The sequence below is a fragment of the Heptranchias perlo genome, chromosome 3 (assembly GCF_035084215.1).
Source record: "Heptranchias perlo isolate sHepPer1 chromosome 3, sHepPer1.hap1, whole genome shotgun sequence".
NCBI classification, from domain to species: Eukaryota; Metazoa; Chordata; class Chondrichthyes; order Hexanchiformes; family Hexanchidae; genus Heptranchias; species Heptranchias perlo.
In genome coordinates, this window is record NC_090327.1 from 135468956 (window position 1) to 135489076 (window position 20121).

General features: G+C 42.4%; 1 protein-coding gene across 1 annotated transcript in view; it reads right to left on the bottom strand.

Annotated features, from left to right (window-relative positions):
• fer1l6 (fer-1 like family member 6) overlaps positions 1 to 20121 on the bottom strand; it is a 133989-nt gene that overhangs the window by 86187 nt on the left and 27681 nt on the right. The window contains exons 8-15 of the mRNA XM_067977315.1: positions 19616 to 19802; positions 17820 to 18012; positions 16741 to 17081; positions 15393 to 15501; positions 14116 to 14293; positions 11923 to 12043; positions 10650 to 10750; positions 1676 to 1766 (exon numbers count right to left, since the gene is read on the bottom strand). Of these exons, the coding sequence (XP_067833416.1) occupies positions 1676 to 1766; positions 10650 to 10750; positions 11923 to 12043; positions 14116 to 14293; positions 15393 to 15501; positions 16741 to 17081; positions 17820 to 18012; positions 19616 to 19802 (1321 nt within the window). The remainder of the gene's footprint in view (positions 1 to 1675; positions 1767 to 10649; positions 10751 to 11922; positions 12044 to 14115; positions 14294 to 15392; positions 15502 to 16740; positions 17082 to 17819; positions 18013 to 19615; positions 19803 to 20121) is intronic.

Sequence of the window (20121 nt, forward strand, 5' to 3'; positions counted from 1 at the left end):
TACTTTGGAACCTACTGTACATATCCTTCACTTTTTGTTAGTCAGGTAATTTGACTTCCTTCCTTTGGAGACAATTTTAACTTGGCCAAGTCAGTTTTAACATGTCTGCAACACCCTCAAATTGGGGTCGGTAGACTTGCCGCTCCAATAACGCTGACACTCCGGCTGTCGCCATTATTAAAAGGGCCTACCGCTGAGCAGCTGAAGGGCCTGCCTGCTTCTGGCAGTAGGCCCCTTTAATAGCCAAGTCCAGGTCCTACGAGATACAAATAGGGTTGCCAACCCTCCAGGATTGTCCTGGAGTCTCCAGGAATTAAGCAACTCGGGAGAAAATCATAGGGGCACTAAAAGAATTGTGTGTTTTTTAATTTTCTTTGAACATTTTTGTTTATTAGTTATAAAAATATTAGATATGGGAAAAAGGACCTGTTGGGCTGACGGTCAAGATTCATCCAATCGGGGTAACGACGAGTCGATTCGCTTGCCAATCGGTGTGGGAAGGCAGAGCGCCGCGAGGATGGACGTGTCAGCTGACCAATAGCTCGAGTGTGAGGGCGGGCTGCTTGGAGGTGGGAGGTCATGTGATGAAACCTCCAGGAATACGTCGAACCAGAGTTGGCAACCCTAACATACAAAGGACCCCGATCGGCATTTTAGGACAGAACTGAGAGGAGCCTGAGCCATGCACGTTCCAACCAGTTTCACTGGTGGTGCAAGCACCAAAAAAGTAAGTTTTAAACTATTTTTGTGGAGTCAGGAGGAACAGGCGTGCTCCTATATTGTTTATATTATTGGTCCTTTATTGGTTAACTCTGAATTTGAACAGTGATATTAATTTGAGTTAAAATGTCCAACTTGGAAAATGAACTCACATTATTTGAACCCCCTCCCACCATTACCTTCAAATCATAAATACAAGTCCGTTGTGTGGTATTAACATCGGCAATAATGTATTTTTACTAATCGTAAATCAATTCTTAGATCAAGAATTAAACAAGAAAATAAAGTTACTGACCTGGATCATTTGAGTTTCTCCTTCGGGCCCTACAAAAATAATCTGGCCGCTGCCGCCCCTGGAATCTACCTCCCTCACCCCCTCGCCCCCCACCGCGATCGCAAACCCCCTCCCCCAGGACTTACCGTGCTGCCGGCCGGGCCGCCCGACACTACGCCGGCCTGAATTCCGGCGAGCTGCATTGGGACGCTCGTCTGGCGGCCGCAGCTCGCTGGCTCTGTATAAATGAGGGCCGGGCCTCGAAATGGCTGCGGCCTCTGCTCTCCCCAGCGCGGACGGGCAGCCGGAACTTTCCGTCGGCCAGCCACCCAACAGTTAAAATCTCCGCCTTTGTCTTTGTCTGACGGTAAACCTTGTACAGTAAGTTACTTTAAACAGACTAGAACAATGAGATAGGAACTCATTGTATTTAATTATCTTTTAGCAGTTGCCATTTGCTAATGATTATAACCGACATCATGACGTTTAAACAGTCTACGCACACTGAAATAGAGGCCTGGATTCTCCTCGGAGTTGCTCCCGCTGTAACTTTGGCAGGAGTGCGGCAGAAACCCCGTTAACGCACCTAAACGGGTTTCTGTCTGACTTCCGGAGGCGGAGTGGGAGCAGCTTTGAGCTAATCCCCAGCCTTTACTCCACTCATTCTGCCAACATTCTTACCAGTTCCAGCCTGCAAGTAATGAGGCGTTTCTGATCAAGCGCTGTCTGAGCAAATCCTTCCATTTTCTTTTCAGCAAAGATGGCAAAATGTCTGTGACACAAATAAATATTTTAAATATTAATCAGAGAAGTGGGTGGATATTTCACCTTGGTTGTAAGTTCATAGCTGGCAATGAGGTAAAAGGCAGCAATTCCATCAGGTGATTCTGATTAACAAACCTTCTGCAATTAAGCAACTATCAAAAAACCTTGAATAAATTATTGTTGTAAATAAATCTTTCCTTATTTATTATCCTTTATGTGCATAAAAACATTTTCAGCCACTACAATTGGCATCAGCACCCCCAAGTGGTCAAAATCTGCCAAGATCCCTGCTCGTAATCACTATCCAGTGACCCCTGTTGGAAAGTCTCTATTGAGTATGTTGAGTGAAGACATAATAGGAATTGGCTATGATGCTATCTGCAGTTGAACAGCCCACCAACACTCCCTGTCCATGCTTACGGATAAAGAGTGGGCACTTGGGTGAGATAGCAGGACGCTATTAGAGCCTGTGGGACAATAGCCCAACATGAGTCAGCACCTGTAGGATGGGAGGGAGAAAAGGGGAGAAAGGTCAGGAGAAACTCAGGAGTTGACTCTTGGAGTTAAAATCCAAGCGGTGTCCTTAATGCACGTTTCCCACCTCGAGGATATTTTAACGCCGTAGTTTCCTTGGGCGGGTGAGGCAATCGCCTGACTCCAGCGGGAGCCTCTTAAATATACGCAAATCCGTGTCCTATCACTTACATAGGACCCCGATGCTATTTTAACTGCCTATTGAACCCAGGTGCCCTGCTCAGTAAAACCTGGTGAACTCCCAGCAGAGGCCCTGTCAGGTAAGTGTAAAACTTATCTTTGTTGGGGCCCGAAGAAGAATTCTTGGGGCGTTACCGCCCCATGCTCTTGCCCCTCACCCCCCCCCATCCCCTTTCCATCCGCGAAGCCCTCCCAAACCCGTCCCTCACAACGTACCACCTGCCCGATCTTTGTAGGCCCAAAGCCGGCGAGCTACCTCTGGATGCCCGTTTTGGGCAGGCAGTTGGCCAGCAAGATGTTGATGAGGCCCGGGCATTAAAATGGACCCAGCCTCTCACTGCCATTCCTGTGCGTCCCACCGGTGTCCTGCTCAAAAGCTCAAACTCCCCCTAGTATTTTTGTTCTTTTTCTACAGTAATGTGCAGAGGTGGCAGAGATGACATAATACAGCTGAAGATATAATAAAGAGCATAGTATTCTCGAGTTTAAATACAAGATTATTACTACACGAATAATAACCTATAGAGGGTGAGAAGTGAAAACCTAACTTTTACTTAATGAGTTAAAATAGATTTCGAGTGTGTTATTCCCTGTGATTATGCAATGAAGTAATTCCTCATATCAATGCAGTTTAATGTATGGAGTAGTGGTTCAATATCACTTAAGTTGCAGTCATGTGATACAATGGGGGTGATTTTAAACCCCAAGAACGGGTGGGTTGGGGGCGGGTGGGAGTTGAAAAGAGTTATTTTTTTGGGTCGCGACCGCAAAATTTTCAGACTTTGCCTTCCCGGTGGGAAGCCTGTACTTTTACGCGCCGACGTTAAACCCGGAAATAAAGCCGGGTTGCGGTCGCGACCCAATAAACAACTCTTTTCAACTCCCACCCGCCCCCAACCCACCCGTTCTTGGGGGTTAAAATCACCCCCCAATGTCACTGCAGTTCAAGTCATGTGATTTGGTTGCAGAAATCTCCATTGCTGCTTTTTTGAAAAATATTACTGAAAATGGAATAAACCTGTTCCTTTGAACCTCACCTGTATGCATTATATAGATTAACATATTACATTACACTGAGCCTACAGCACACAAACAGGCCATTCAGCCCAACTGGACAATGCCGGCATTTATGCTCCTCACGAGCCTCCTTCCTCCCTAATTCATCGAACCCTATCAGTATACTCTTCTATTCCATTCTCCCTCGTGTGCTTATCTAGCTTCCCCTTAAATGCATCTTTGCTATTTGCCTCAACTACTCCTTGTGGTAGTGACTTCCACATTCAAACCACTCTCTAGGTAAAGAAATTTCCCCTGAATTCCCTATTGGGTTTATTAGTGACGATTTTATATTGATGACCTCTAGTTTTGGACTCCCCCACAAGTGGAAACATTTTCTCTACGTCTACCCTATCAAACCCTTTCATTATCTTAAAAACCTCTATCAGGTCACCACTCAGCCTTCTCTTTTCTAGTGAAAAGAAGCCCAGCCTGTTTAGTCTTTCCTGATAAGTATATCCTCTCAGCTCTGGTATCATCCTTGTGAATCTTTTTTGCATCCTCTCCAGTGCCTCTATCCTTTTTATAATATGGAGACCAGAACTATGCACGAACTCCAAGTGCAGTCTAACCAAGGTTCGATACAAGTTTAACATAACTTCTCTGCTTTTCAATTCTATCCCTCTAGCAATGAACCCCAGTGCTTGGTTTGCTTTTTTATGGCCTTATTAACCTATGACACTACTTTTAGTGATTTGTGTATCTGTAGCCCGAGATCCCTTTGTTCCTCTACCCCATTTAGACTCTTATTATCCAAGCAATATGTGGCCTTCTTATTCTTCCTACCAAAATGCACCACCTCATACTTAACTATATTGGAATTTGCCAATTACATGCCCATTCTGCAAGATTATTAATGTCTTCTTGCATTTTAACGCATTCTTCCCTTGTATTTACTGCATCCTCCAATTTTGTGTTGTCCACAAATTGTATTTCTGATTCCTCACTCCAAATCGTTGATGTAAATTGTGAACAACAGCACCAATCCCTGCGGAACACCACTTCCCACCTTTTGCCAGTCTGAGTAGCTACCCTTAACCCCTACTCTCTGTTTTCTGTTTTGTAGCCAACTTGGTATCCATTCTGTACAGGTCCCCTGACTCCACATGCTTTGACCTTAATTGTGAATCTACAATTTGGTACCTTATCAAAGGCCTTTTGAAAATCCAAATATGTTACATCTACTGCATGACCTTTCTCTACTCTTTCTGTTACTTCTTCAAAGAATTCAATAAGGTTGGTCAAGCATGACCTTCCCTTCTGAAATCCGTGCTGACTATTCTTTATTATATTTTTGGTTTCTAGATGTTTTTCTATTACATCTTTGAGTAAAGATTCCATTATCTTTCCTACCATCGATGTTAAGCTAACTAGTCTATAGTTCCCTAGACTTGTGCTATCTCCCTTTTTAAATATAGGAATCACATTAGCTGTCCGCCTGTCCTCTGGCACTATTCCCTTTTCTAATGAGTTTTTCTATATATGTAATAGAGCCTCTGCTATCTCCTCCCTAACTTCTTTTAATATGTGCGTTATATCCTGCAATATTTAACAGCCAGTCCTGCTCTTTATGTTGCCATGTTTCAGTTATCCCTACTACACCTGGTTCCTCGCTATGAATTATTGCCTCCAGTACCCCCATTTTGTTTCAGATTCTGTGCACGTTGCTGTACGGGCAATTTAAATTGTTTTTAATAGTTGTTTCCCTCCTTTTATTTTCAACAGTCATTTTGTATTTATGTTCTATAACTGTATTTGTTCCCGAACCGTTTATGTTGCCCTCATTCCTTACTTTGGTCTGACCTTTACTCTCATCTCCTATTTCTTTTATCTTCAGACTTATGTTATCCTCACGAGATCCCTCCCTCCGTCTTACTGGTTTAAAGTCCTATCAACAGCCCTGTTTATCCTTTCCGCTGGGACACTGGCCCCATTCCAGTTCAGGTGGAGCCTGTCCCAGTGATATAGCTCCTTCCTGTCCCAGTACAGGCAGGGTCAACACATGGTTTTATGAAAGGGAAATCATGTTTGACAAATTTATTAGAGTTTTTTGAGGATGTAACCAGCAGGGTAGATAAAGGGGAACCAGTGGAAGTCGTATATTCAGATTTTCAAAACGTATTCGATAAGGTGTCATGTAAAAGATTGTTACACAAGATAAGGGCTCATGGGATTGGGGGTAACATATTAGCATGGATAGAGGATTGGTTAACGGACAGAAAACAGAGAGTAGGGATAAACAGGTCATTTTCAGGTTGGCAGGCTGTAACTAGTGGGGTGCCGCAAGGATCAGTGCTTGGGCCTCAGCTATTTACAATCTATATTAATGACTTAGATGAAGGGACCGAGTGTAATGTATCCAAGTTTGCTGATGATGCAAAGCTAGGTGGGAAAGTAAGCTGTGAGGAGGACACAAAGAATCTGCAAAGGGATATAGACAGGTTAAGTGAGTGGGCAAGAAGGTGGCAGATGGAGTATAATGTGGGGAAATGTGAGGTTATTCACTTTGGTAGGAAAAATAGAAAAACAGAATATTTTTATATGGTGAGAAACTATTAAATGTTGGTGTTCAGAGAGACTTGAGTGTCCTGGTACAAGAAACACAAAAAGTTAGCATGCAGGTACAGCAAGCAATTAGGAAAGCTTTATTGCAAGGGGGTTGGAGTACAAGAGTGAGGAAGTCTTACTACAATTGTACAGGGCATTGGTGAGACCTCACCTGCACTACTGTGTACAGTTTTGGTCTCCTTATCTAAGGAAGAATATACTTGCCTTAGAGGCAGTGCTCTGATGGTTCACTAGATTAATTCCTGGGATGAGAGAGTTGTCTGTTGAGGCAAGGGTGAGTAGAATGGATCTATAATCTCTGGAGTTTAGAAGAATGAGAGGTGATCTAATTGAAACATATAAGATTCTGAGGGGGCTTGACAGGGTAGATGCTGAGAGGTTGTTTCCCATGGCTAGAACTAGATATAACTAATATGGCTAGAACTAGGGGACATAATTGCAGGATAAGGGATCGGCCATTTAAGACTGAGATGGGGAGGAATTTCTTCACTCAGAGGGTTGTGAATCTTTTGAATTCTCTACCCCAGAGGGCTGTGGATGCTGAGTCATTGAATACATTCAAGGCTGAGATAGAAAGATTTTTGGACTCTAGGGGAATCAAGGGATATGGGAATTGGGCAGGAAAGTGGAGTTGAGGTCGAAGATCAGCCATGATCTGATTGAATGGTGGAGCAGGCTCGAGGGGCCGTATGGCCTACTCCTGCTCCTATTTCTTATGTACTTGTACCAGTGTCCCATGAAATGGAACTCTTCGTTCCCACACCACTCTTTCAGCCACGCATTCACCTTCCAACTGACAATCAAGTTCATAATGATTATAAGTGATGTAGCGCAGTGGCCACATTTGTTTGCATTTCAACACTGACTACACTTCAAAAGTCATTTATTGACCGTGAAGCACCCTGGGCTGTCCTGAGGATGTGAAAAGTGCGAAAGAAATGCAAGTTCTTTCTTTGTCACATTAGGATGATGTTAACAAGCTACTTTGGTGGTTTACTATATCATCTGATTACCCCCACCTTGAATTGGTATTGTCTTATAACACACTCCAATCCATGCATTATATCATATATACAATACATGCACCAGAATCACTTATAATCATTAGGGTAGGCATGTAACAGGTTTTTTTAATACATTTTCTTAATTATTTTTCCCTCGGGAAGATTCAGACGGCATTGAGACTGACAATCAATTTCACCAGTGCCACAATGGAGCAGGAATTTTCATACCAGTTATATTTGCATTTGCTTCTCTGCTGCATTAGCATAACTTCCCACATATACAAATTGATGTACTGTATTTGATAAAGGTGTTACCTACAGGAACTAATCTTTCCCTACCTGGAATAACTTTACATTTAAGTTACAGTCCACGATAAGGTAATGTGACATCCTGCACGGAGAGTTAAACAATGTAATCCTTTCATTGCCCAATTAAATCGATCTTTACATTTCCTGGTTCATTTATGGTCTTTGTTACTTATATTTTAAATGAAATACAGTCAGATCAATTTATATACAAATCCAATGCACTCATATTCTGGATAAGAGTAAATCATTACCTAGTTCCAGTTTGTTCCTCAGTAAAGGCTGTCGTAGCCATTCCTATTTGAGTTGAAGTTGTTAACATGTTCATATCAAATTAATTTGTCCACTATTTTAGTGAAGACGTTAACCAGTTCATTGTAAATAAATGAACGCCTTCATTATTGTAGTGGACTAGGGTACACTAATAGGCATGATTTCACCTCTGACCTTTGCAAATGTAGCGATGCTTTTTGTTTTAGTTTATCCTGATGTTTGTATAATACAACACTGTAAAACCACCAAGTTTTCTTTTAATCATAGAATTTTATAGCCCATTACATGTGTGCTGAAAGTGCTATACACTTAATTTCATTTCTCTGCCCTATACCCACACTCTTAAAATTTTCCTTTTCAAATACTTATGCACTACCTTTTAAAAGATATTATAGATTCTGCTTCCATCACTGTTAGAGAAAGCCATGTCCTAACCCTCTACGTTAAAAAAAATACTCCTAACCTCTCCCTTCATTCTTTCAGCAATGGTCTTAAATTTACGACCTCTAGTTACCAACACATTGACTAGTGGAAATAGGTTTCCCTATTTACTGTACCAAAATTCCTCATTATTTTCAACATCCCTACTAGATATCCTCTTAGCCTTTTCTGTTTGAGTGAAGGGAGCCTCAGTTTCTCTAGTCTCTCCTCATAACTAACTTCCATCCCTGGTATCATCTTAGTAAGTCTGTATCCTCATCATGCCCTTGATCTCCTTCCTAAAGTAGACTGCTCAAAACAAGACACAATATTCTAGCTGCTACCTAACCAATAATTTGTATATGTTTGATGTGGAGATGCCGGTGATGGACTGGGGTGGACAAATGTAAGGAATCTTACAACACCAGGTTATAGTCCAACAAATTTATTTTAAAATCACAAGCTTTCGGAGATTATCCCCTTCGTCAGGTGACGAAGGGGATAATCTCTGAAAGCTTGTGATTTTAAAATAAATTTGTTGGACTATAACCCGGTGTTGTAAGATTCCTTACATTTGTATATGTTTGGCATTATCTCTTTATAAAACCTTGGATCCCATACAGTTTTTTATAACTTAGTTTTATCAACATGTCATCTTACGTTTAAAGATTTGTGTATCTCTATCCCGCAGTCTCTCTGTTCTTCTACTCCTTCTAATGTATTACTATTTAAGCTTCTCCTCATTCTTCTCCCAAAAATGTATTACCTCACTTTCCTTCACATTGAACTTTATCCAAAATCTATCTGCCCAATCTATTCAAATATCTTTGTCCTCCTGAAGTCATTTACAGTCCTCTTTAAAGTTAACCACTTGTTCACTATTTTTGTGCTGGCTCATGTGGCAGTGCCTTAATCGCCATGAATGCCATCAATAATATCCTGGACTTGTGGGAAACCGGAAATTGCGGCAAATCCCACTGCTGTGTCATGTTGAAGTTGATGTAATGGTTCGCCTTCTCGAGCAGAGCATCAGTCACTTGCTTTGTGCAGCAATGTGCAGCCGTCCAGCTAATATTTGCCATGTTCCCCCCCCCCCACTTCACCCCCACCCCCACCCCCTCCCCCCGCTGCAGCCTGGAAGGGCCCCGTGCAAAAGGTTTGCCTGCCGTTGACAGAGAGAGACCAGATGGCAGAGAAGGCTGCAGAGACTGCACAGATCTGCAGCTGTTTGGTGGGAGAACCAATGCCACCTTGCACATGGGTCCTCTGTGAGCTCCTGTAACTAATTCTGGACCTACAGCCCTTATGTGGAGGGTTGGGTCGGTCGTCTGTGTGAACCTGTGCCACCTTGCACATGGCTCCTCTGTGAGCTCTTAGTAACTAATTCTGGACCTACAGCCCTTATGTGGAGGGTAGGGTCAGTCGTCTGTGTGCAATCCCACTGTCCTATGTGGGGCTTTGACAGGACCTGCTGGAGCTCCAGCATCCTCTCCTTGCTGCTCCTGTTCCTCTTCCGCCTCCTCTGCCTACAATTGGGTTGCTAGAATAACTCCCATTCCTCCTCTCCTCACTCACTCTCCCTGACGGAAAAGAATTCATTTTGCCAATAATTGCCACAAAACCTCACTGTTAAAGTCACGACTCACGTTGAAAATCACTGAAATCTCACAAACAGCAAAAGTACTGACCAGTTCTCCCTGCAGCTGCTTGCCCCTTTAAATACCGCACTTAATTCACCATTCCGGCCTTAACCGCCAAGGACTGCTGGTTGGGCCCGTCACTCAGCACTACTTCCGCTTTGGCACCAAAAATTGCACTGGGCTCCTAATCATATCCTGGGACTCCAATTTAAATATCATCATTAGCCTACTGATATGCTAAGAGCTGCCTTACCTAAGGACCCCGTGAAAATGGCGCCGACAGCATCGTCCACAGAAACGGGGCGGTAAGTCTTTCCCTGCGATGCTCGGGTCCCCACCGCCCCGTTACCGTTGGGCAGGACCTCTGAAAATTCAGCCCTCTGTGCCTATAAAATCCTTTAGTATTTCCATTGACGGCGCCTGCCAGTTTTTCTTCATACTCCATCTCAGCTTTTCTAATCGCCTTGTTTGTTTCCCCTTTATGTTTTCTATGTTTGGCGTGATTTTCTTTTTATTCCTAGCTCTCTTTTTAAGTCGCTCTTGTTTTTTTTAAGTGTAATCAGTTGAATAGTGAATATAAATGGATGTAAAGTATACAGCACAACCTGAACTTTTTTCTATACCAACATCATTTAAACAAACAGAGCAAGCTGGTACACGGGTCGAGAATTAAATAGTGCAAGTGAAACAATGATCAGCATTGCAGCAAAACAGAAGCATAACCATAACATGTAGTGGATAAGAATTAAAACAAAACTGCTGCATGCATTCATAACATGTTCTTAAGCAGCTAAATAGATTGCAATGTAAATCTGGAAATCAAAAGGGGTGCTGGGTATTTTATTCGTATTATTACTATATTAGCATTAGGATGGGTAACATATCAGTCATGCCATTTCAGTATCTTACCTGCATCTGGCTATAAATTCCTGTAGGACATCTTTCATCTTCTGATCCATTCTAGAGTCAGAAACTTTCATGAATTCCTTGATTTCCTCCAATCCTTCTTCCTAAATATGAAGTTGAGGCAATGAATAAAGCTGGCAAGGCCCCTCCATCCTTTTAGAACTGTTAGGCCCATTATGACGCTATGACCAGTTGGAATCCTAAACACTCATTACCAAGTGTGCAACCCATACTGAAACTTAAATAAACGGTATATGTATTGTTTCAGTTTTCACACTTCAGGTCATTCTGTACAGCGCACACAACGTTACTGTGCGTATACATGGGTCACGTGCATAGCATATGGGATCTGTACAGAATAAACTGCGCCGTTTCTTATGGCTGGCCCACCACCTGAACTGATAGGCAAATGATATCCGGCTCCCCCAGTACCAATGCTGCTTTTCCTGATCTCTGATGCTGGCTTCTGATCTACAGTAGCTATACAACATGTCCAAAAGAGGATATCTTGGTAGCAGCCTTAACGATGGAGGAAGTGTGCGGTCAGAGAATTTAGTGAGATCGAGACGTTTGATAGATTAAAAAAGTACCATTAGTGGAACCATCAAAGCTAAGAGGTTGTAGGTACTGATTGGACTCGTGAAAGACAAGAGAAACTACAGCCTAGAAATTACTGTTTGTGCTAATACCATATTAATGCGTTTGTATAACATTCCACTGTCAGCAAGTTTAACCGAGACATTAATCCATTTAACCCAGAGGTCAACATCCCTATTAAAATGGCAGCCAGAGGAGTGTCAAATGAACACATATGCTAATATCACCAAGAGTAATTACTATGCTTATGTTTTCGAAGAATTGAAAAGAAACAAGGGGCAGACCTTTCAACTTTGGTGGGGGTGGAAAAGGGGGGATATCAGGTCAGCCGCCTGTTCCACACACTGTTCGATCTTCCTTGGTAAGTCCCAGCCGGGATTCTCATTGCCCCATTGAAGCACATGTAGAATATCAAGATGTAGTGATTTAACCACTGTACTAAGAGAGGAATGAGAGCACGCAGTCTGAAAGCAGCTGATGAATGTAGAATGGAATCATTAGCAAAAGAGTGGATAGGAGAGATGATCAGTGGAGGAGGTCATTGATATATAAAAGGAGCAGAGTGGGAGGGAGGACAGATCGTTCGGGGACTCTTGAGTTAATGAAAATGTGTCAGAGAGTGAGCCAACAACTCCAGTACAGATAGAGCAATTTAATTATTAAGTAATAAAAAACTAACAAGCCTGTCTGCAATTTTGTCCAGGAAGTTAGAACTGTGCAACCGAAAGATTTGGTCCTCCCAGTGACTCTTGACATAGACACATGGCTTCTTGTTATTAAATGGCAAGTAGTAGTAATTTCTGCAAGCAAAGGAAAGGAACTTAATCAGAATTAGTTAATACATTTGTTACTAATGTAATGATATCTGAGCCAAAAGTTTTGGTGAGAATTAGGGCCGGGAGGATCAAGGGTAAGTTATACATAGGCCCTAAATTCTATATGGTGTCTCTGTCTAGGTTAGCACAAATACAACAACAACTTGCATTTATATAGTGCCTTTAACATACAAAAATGTCCAAATGTACATCACAGCGGTGTAATCAGACAAAAATGGATGCCAAGCCAAGGGAGGAGATATTAGATGGGGTGTCCAAAACTTGGTCAAAGAGGTGAGCTTTAAGCAGAATCTTAAAGGAGGATAAGGAGGTGGAGAGACAGAGGGGTGTAGGGAGGGAATTCCCCGAACATGGTGGATAAATGAGTGATGGCACGGCTACCAATGGTGGGGCGAAAGGAGAGATGCACAAGAGGCAGAGGCCGGGGAACGGGGAGTTCACGGAGTGGGGGTTGTAGGGCTGGAGGAGGTTACAGAGATAGGGAGGGGGCGATGACATGAAGGGATTTATACACAAGGATGAGAATTTTAAATCAAAGGCATTGAGTGACCAGGAGACAATGTAGATCAGCAAGAACAGGGGTGATGGGTGAGCAGGATTTGGTACAGGATAAGATACGGGTAGCAGAGATTAGGATGAACTAACGTTTACAGAGCGTGGAGGCTGGGGTATGGGCCAAGAGAGCCTGGAGTAGAAAGAGTATTATTGTTAGAAATATTTTACTTTGTACCTCCGGATCGATGATGTAAAAGTGTTGATACTAGGTAACTTATGCCTGACATGGTAAGGAAAGATAGGTGGTTGGACATTGGGTGGTCACTGTGGTCTTAATTTGATTGCTTTCGGTGGTCGGAGAGGAGTTTCCCAGAATTCCTCTCCCCTGAATTGGCCTAGGTTTTTTTTTCTCTTTTTTTAGCTCTCCCAGGAGTTTATGAGGGTCCTGATGGCTGGGAGCATTGGGGGTGGGGATGCTTAATTACAACATGACTACATGGACAGGCTCAATGGACCAGTTGGTCTTTCCCTGTCCATCATTTTCATATGTTCGTATGAAAGATTTAGCTGGGTCACTGTTAGTGCATTAATGCACTCACCATGCTTACAACAGCTAGACCAAGACAATCTTTTCCAAATATGGTCAGTACCACTGGGGCCTTCATGGCTCCCATTGTAACCAGCACAACATTATGCTATGTGCTGATCGCAAGTATTTGCACTAGGTATTGTGGTAAAGAAAGACTCAGGATGCAATTTCCAGTCCTAGGCCATTAACATGGTCCAGGAGCACCATCAGTGCAGGCCTGCCCACTGGCAGGGCCTAGTGCTGGCAAAAGAAATTTGAGTACAATAGGAACATAGGAACAGGAATAGGCAATTTAGCCCCTCGAGCCTTTATTTCTGCCATTCAATGAGATCATGGCTGATCTGTGACCTAACTCCATATACCCGCCGTAGCCCCATATCCCTTAATACGTTTGGTTAACAAAAATCTATCAATCTCAGATTTAAAATTAACAATTGAGCTAACATCAATCGTTTGCGGAAGAGAGTTCCAAACTGCTACCACCCTTTGCGTGAAGGTCCTGGCTCTAATTTTTAGGCTGTCAGTATAATGGGACTGTGCATGTGTAGAACTGTAAACTTTCAGTTTTGGAGCCAGTCTGCGCGGTGGCCCAATCCAGATTACAGCACGAACAGTACATGTAGGTTGGTTTGGCATTGCTCTACCAAGACGTTGGTTTAATTGGTTAGTCCTTTCAGTTTAGTGGAACCTGTTTCACATAGCATTTATCATGTTTTCCACAACATGACTACTTATGTATGAAAACGACTGGTGTTAAAGTTACATCTTCAGGCAGCTGCTTATGACTTGCAAATCTGAGGGTGCAGCTTATACAGTGGTACAATCAATGCTTTGCCAACCAGCCATCCACCACAAAAAGCTGCAACTTTTACATTAGAGTGAACAATATCCCAGATTTTACGGGATTATCTTTTTTAACTTTGTTGAAATAGAATCGAATATTTTTATCTACCTATTGCCCTCAGTTAGCAGTGGCTTCTCAGGTGCGGTAGTAGGCTTGTCAGACTCAGGTGTTTGATCTGACTCACTGGCACGCAACAGAGACGCAGTTTCTCCCTCATTCATTTCTGGTGGCCGCCTTTTGATTGGAGTAGTTGGAGTAACTCCATCTATAACATTTCCGTAATTCCCTGTAAAAATTAAATGTATCATATCATTCCCATTCTCATCTAACTCTATGGTCCAGTAATTGCTCTTGTAGTTATTTATTATGAGACCTAAATTTGTCTCTTATGTTTGATCCTGCCAAGTCCATTCTTAAATGTCCTTGCCCCTGATACATACACACAGCTCCTAACAGCATCTCATTCTACTAGTGAGAAGTAAAATTAGGGAAACACATTAAAGATGCATTTACACTTCAAGTTTGTAAATCTATTATTGTAGGAGTGATGAAGAAAGCATAGATTCCACCAAGTTCAGAGTGATGTAGGGAGGAATTTTTTTTAAAAACTTTTTCCCAATTTTACATTGGTTTATATTCTGATGCAGTTCTACGCTTCAATCACAAAAGCATCTGCAGCAATGCCACCCCCTCACCCCCCACAGCCCACAATTTTTCATCTATTAAAATGAATGGATGGAAAATCGTGGGCTAGGGAATGCAGAAGTGGAAAATCCCAGCCAATGTTGGCATTGATTGTACATACTAATGTACTAGTGTGGTAGTATTACCTGCTTCAGGATCGTTGTGTTGTGTTGGCAGTGGCCATAAGAGACTGGGTGGGTGTGCAAGGGAGCCAGCCGACCTTATCTAGGGGTGAAGATGGGTGTTTATTTTTATTGCATCTGAAGTTAGTGGGGTGTGTGCATACACCCAGCTTTCTTCTAAGATCTGCCGTACTCTTCCTTAGAAGGGTATGATGTGATGAGAGAGATATTGTCGAACAGCTATTACTGTTCATTGGAATAAAATTTCACTGTAGAGTGAAATACTTTCTCATCCTGCGCTTAGTGACAGTATGGTACAGACACCGTGCTTGCACATGTCAGCATTTGCTGATGCAGCAAGACAACTAATCATGAAAGATACTCAAACTAATCATGTGAAGATGCCGGTGATGGACTGGGGTTGACAATTGTAAACAATTTTTCACATCGTTCACCTGACGAAGGAGGAAGCCTCCGAAAGCTTGTGAATTTAAAATAAAATTGCTGGACTATAACTTGGTGTTGTAAAATTGTTTACAATAATCATGTGAATAAAGAGAGCAAATTGTGACCTCTTACCTAAAGATACCTCAAAGCTGATTGGCTTTTCACCAATTTTCCTGTCGATCATTGTTGCTTCAAAAATTGTACCAAACAGAAGAAAATCTTGTATAGTTTCTTCATCGATCTGAAAAAGGCATTTGCTAGTTACGGCAGGTATTACTGAGAAAATAAACAGTAACGGCATAATATAAAAAGCTTGGCTTTCATCTTATTGATGTTAGCGAACAATTCAAATACAGATTCATTAAAAAAATCTATATTTCTTCCAATTTATCCAAATGACTGAACTATCTGAGATAAAATTGAACTCGATTTGCTAAAACACCCAATTTTTCCGGTGTAACATGGCGGCAAAATATACCAATTTAGCAGTGGGACGGCCTGCGCCCAATCTGCACAGGTATTGGTCCCGCTGCAAAATTTGTGGCACTTTTTTTTAGGCAGCTGCCTAAAACAGATGTTAGGCCCCTTGAATTTGTTAATGAGCGGCCTAACATCTGTTGAAGGACCCCTCTATAAAATGAGTTGCCAATGAGCAGGGGCAAGCGTTGTGCTTGCTGCATTCAGGATTCTTCAGCAGCCAACTAAAGGTAAGTTTGTTTTAATTTTTGTTAAAAGCCTTTCTGTGGAGCCAGGAGGACCAGGTGTGATTCCCACCTCCCCAAACCTGACTCCACTAATTTCTATCCCTAAATAGTAAAACCTTTATTAAAATAATGAATAAAGACATTTTGTACTAACATCTTAATGTATTCATTACCAATATGGCACCATGCAACTTCAACCCTCCCTGGTTTCCACACAGCGGCCGCTTATTCCAAATAACCTATTTCAGCTGGAACAATGTAGGCTGTCCTGCACTGTGGACCTCTGACCAACTGGTATCAATATTTCTCTGCATCTGGTCAACACAAAGTATGTTTACATCTAAGACAACCGAGTCTCCGGAGAGGGCTAGCTGCTCCTCCTGAGACAGAGTTTCATACTGTGGTGATGCTTGCACTGACAGCCTGACTGAGAGCTGAAGAGACTTCCTGCAACAGTGGCAGCAGAACAGTATGGAAGGTTAAACTTATTGAACTGACAGAGTAGCCCATTTTAACCTAGATGCCTAGGTCTGGTCTTGGCTTTAAAGACCATTCCATATCACAAAACTGTCTGAAATTAACCTTCCTGCTTTTTCTGATTCCCACTTGGAGCAACCGAAATGCTGGAGATTGCAATCAAACTTGACAATAGTTAACTCAATAGTAATAAACTTTTAAGATTAAAAAGCGAGAGAGACCATCACTTCATTCCTTCTCAACTGATCGTGACCTTATCCCCAGATTAACATGAAAGAACTGGCGATTGTAAAACAAACCCAAGAAGAAGGCTCTATGAATTCCACTTCAACTTCTGTCGAGTTTGTCTTATCAGAAGAGTTAGAGGATTTGCATTCTTCAGATGAGGGTGACATTTTTTGGTCTTTCCCAGATTTTGAAACTTGAGGCACAATCTTCATCTCCCTTGCTAGCTTTGAGAACTTGGAGTCAGCTGCACCCGCTGACAGAATGTCCACTGTAATTTCAATCAGGAGACGGCCCCTGAATGATACCCCTTCTCCAAGGCCCTCATTGAGCTCCTGGTTATCATCCAGTAGAGTATAGTTGCGGGTCGAGCCGTACAAATTGATCCACGCTGGTCCAAAAGTTGGCAAAAATCCTTAAAGAAGTGTAGAAATAAATTTTTCTGGATATAATTTTTCATTTTGTACAGTTTACATTTTATTTAATTTTGTTCATTTCTTTTTGTCTTTATTATTTGTATTTCCCCCCCCCATTTGTTTCACTGTCCAAACTATGCACCTCCTCAGTTTAGAGGGAAGTTGCAAAGGTCCAACCTGTTGTCATCTGCATGGATATAATCTTAATGATGATCCTTGATCATAACTCGGTCTGATTTAGCATAGTTATGGAAAAGGACAAATATAGAACAGGAGTAAAAGTTCTCAATTGGGGAAAGGCCAATTTTACTAAGCTGAGAAGTGATTTCTCCCTTCTCTCTCCAAAATGCCTTTAATCGTCTCTTGGACCCATTTAAACAGCCTGCTTCAATGTCCTTCCCTAAAAACTCATCCCACAACTGGAATTATCCTTTGGCGAAAGCATTCCACCTCACTTCTCTTAACTCCTAATTGACTCAATTTAAATTCCGTCCCCTGGTATTTTAATCCTTCACCATAATGAACAATTTGCTTAAATCAATTTCAGCAATTCCTCATCATCCTGAAAATGCCAATGTGGTCATCTTTAAATTCTTCATACCAACAATTGTTTTTCATCTGCGTAACCTCTCATGGGGAATAAAATCCTTCCGATGATTTGGTGACCAGAAACTGCACACATTTTCTTTGATAGAAAATTATTTTTTTTGCTGAGAAATTTCACACTTGGTTTTTACCATTATCTCCATCCTGTTCGTTTGATATTTTCTTCAAGTCAATGTAATGAGTTCCTATAGCAACGTCATTAACATTCCCTTCATCCCACACCTGAATTTTGACTCGCCGGCAGAGTGGTGGGAACATTTCTTTGAAAATTATCTGTTCGTTCCAGACAGGTTCAGCACAGCTTTTCTGCACAGATGTTCGCCCCTGATGACCAGAAGGAAACAGTAAAGCATAGGTGATAGTTTCTGCCATGAACAGAGCGGAGAGAAGACATCATTCCATACTGACAACTTTCACATCACGGGCACCCAAAGGAATCTTAACTGGCCAAATCCAAGTACATCTGGATTCTGGATTTAGATTCAGCAGTAATCTCCTTCATATGATTATGCAAATCCCATATGACAGCAGCTACAACAGTACGTCAAAACATATCTTTGTGGTTTATTGAAGGAACACAAATTCCTATAATGACCAGAAATACATGACTAAGACAGATTAAGTGCCATCAAGTAAAAGTACTTGAGTGGTCTCCCCCCTTAACGTTGAACTTCCGGCTCGGCCTCCGATGTCTGCCCCTGCCCAGGTTGAAAATCAGCCCCATGGTCGTCAAGCCAACACCCTGAACGTTTATTACAGAAAAGACGTTGCAGATTCTCTACACTAGAGGTTAGATGAACAACATCCCTTTGAACAGAATGATTTACTTTGATCACTTCGCCAATCACCACCCTAAAGTTCCATTTACTGAGGGTCAAAGATCCCATAATATTGTATCAAACAACAGAAGCCCCAATGGAACATTCCTGATGACCTGCCCAACATTGTTCCCTCTGCCAATACCACCAAGAAACAAATACATTCATCTAATGGCTATTTGTGGGATGTCGCTGACACAGAATGGCTGCTTCTCTTGCAGCACTCATTGGATTTCAAAGTAATTCAATGTGTGGAGCACTTTGAAATGTTTGGTTGTAATAAGATACTGTAAAAATGAACTGTATTTCATTACTGGCAGATTTCCAGATCTCCCGACATTGTTTACTGTACATCAGAGGACACATTGTTTTGTAAGGACAGGAATATCAACTCCCGCGCCTCTTCTGCATGGACTCCCTCAATCTCCCGCCCAATCCTGGCGGGAAGCGTTAGCTGGCCAGCGGACAAGAGTGGGATTTCGGGCAGCAGGAGGCCACCGCTGGAGACCAGAAGAAACAGCCCCCAGAAGTTGGGTAATTGGTTAGGGGGGGGGGAGTTGGGAGGGCATCATAGTCAGATGGAGTGGGGGGGAAAGCCCGGAGCAGGGGAGGCCCATGGTCTCCTTGTGGGAGGAGCACTGGAGAAAACCAAATTTCTATATTAAATAACTTGCCTTTCTAGATATGTTCTGGTCTGGCGGGGAAGCCATGATGACTTGCCCGCGCAGGCCTTTGGTTAAAATTGCAGGCGAAGCCCGACCTGCATATATAAAGAAGGGCCCCACTGCCTTCCAGCGGTTGTTTCCCGCTCGCCTGCTCAAATAATCAGATTAAAATTGCAGCGCGTGGGATCAGAGGTGGTAAGTCGCTGTGGCCATTTTAACTGCCCGGTTTCCGCCGGCCAGGCAGGGTTAAAATCAGCCCTCAAGTTGGATAACAAATGATATGTAACCATAATAAAAGGCAAGACACCCAGTAGTCTGGTCTGCAGTAATCCCATTCAGGACTGATTAATAGTTATTTTGCATCTGTCTCCACTAAACTGTTTTAAGTCACAGTCATGAACAGGGAAAGTGCTAATAAACAGGGAAATAATTTTAAAGTAATACCCTTTGACCAGAAAAGGTGACGATGACATATGGGTCCACAAGATCCTTGTTGTCTCCCATGAACGCTTTTGTTACATTTGCCATGAGGTTGGAGTTCATCTTCGGAAGTCCCTGAGCTTTGTAAATTTTGACAAAAAACCTTGCCCATGGTCTTTCTGTTGGAAACCCGGTTGGAATGAGTAGATTCCTAATACAGACCAAAAATTACATTATAAATAAAAATTCAACAATCTTTTCCGTTTTTTTTTTCCTACAAAGCCTTTTCAAGGATCAAACAGTGACCGAACCAAAAACCTATTGAAATGCAGGATGGCCCGCTGACCTTTCGCCTCTGGAACCGAGGGTCAACTCCAGCTCAGATTGAGGGTCTCCCCTGTCTGCTGGCTGTAAGGGTCCGACGTGAAATGAGTTTGGCAGCCTCTCAATCCCGTTCCAGCGGTCATGGGCCTGCAGCATACAACGTCCCCAAATGCAGTGCTAAGTGGCAATCTCACTTAGACAGGCCT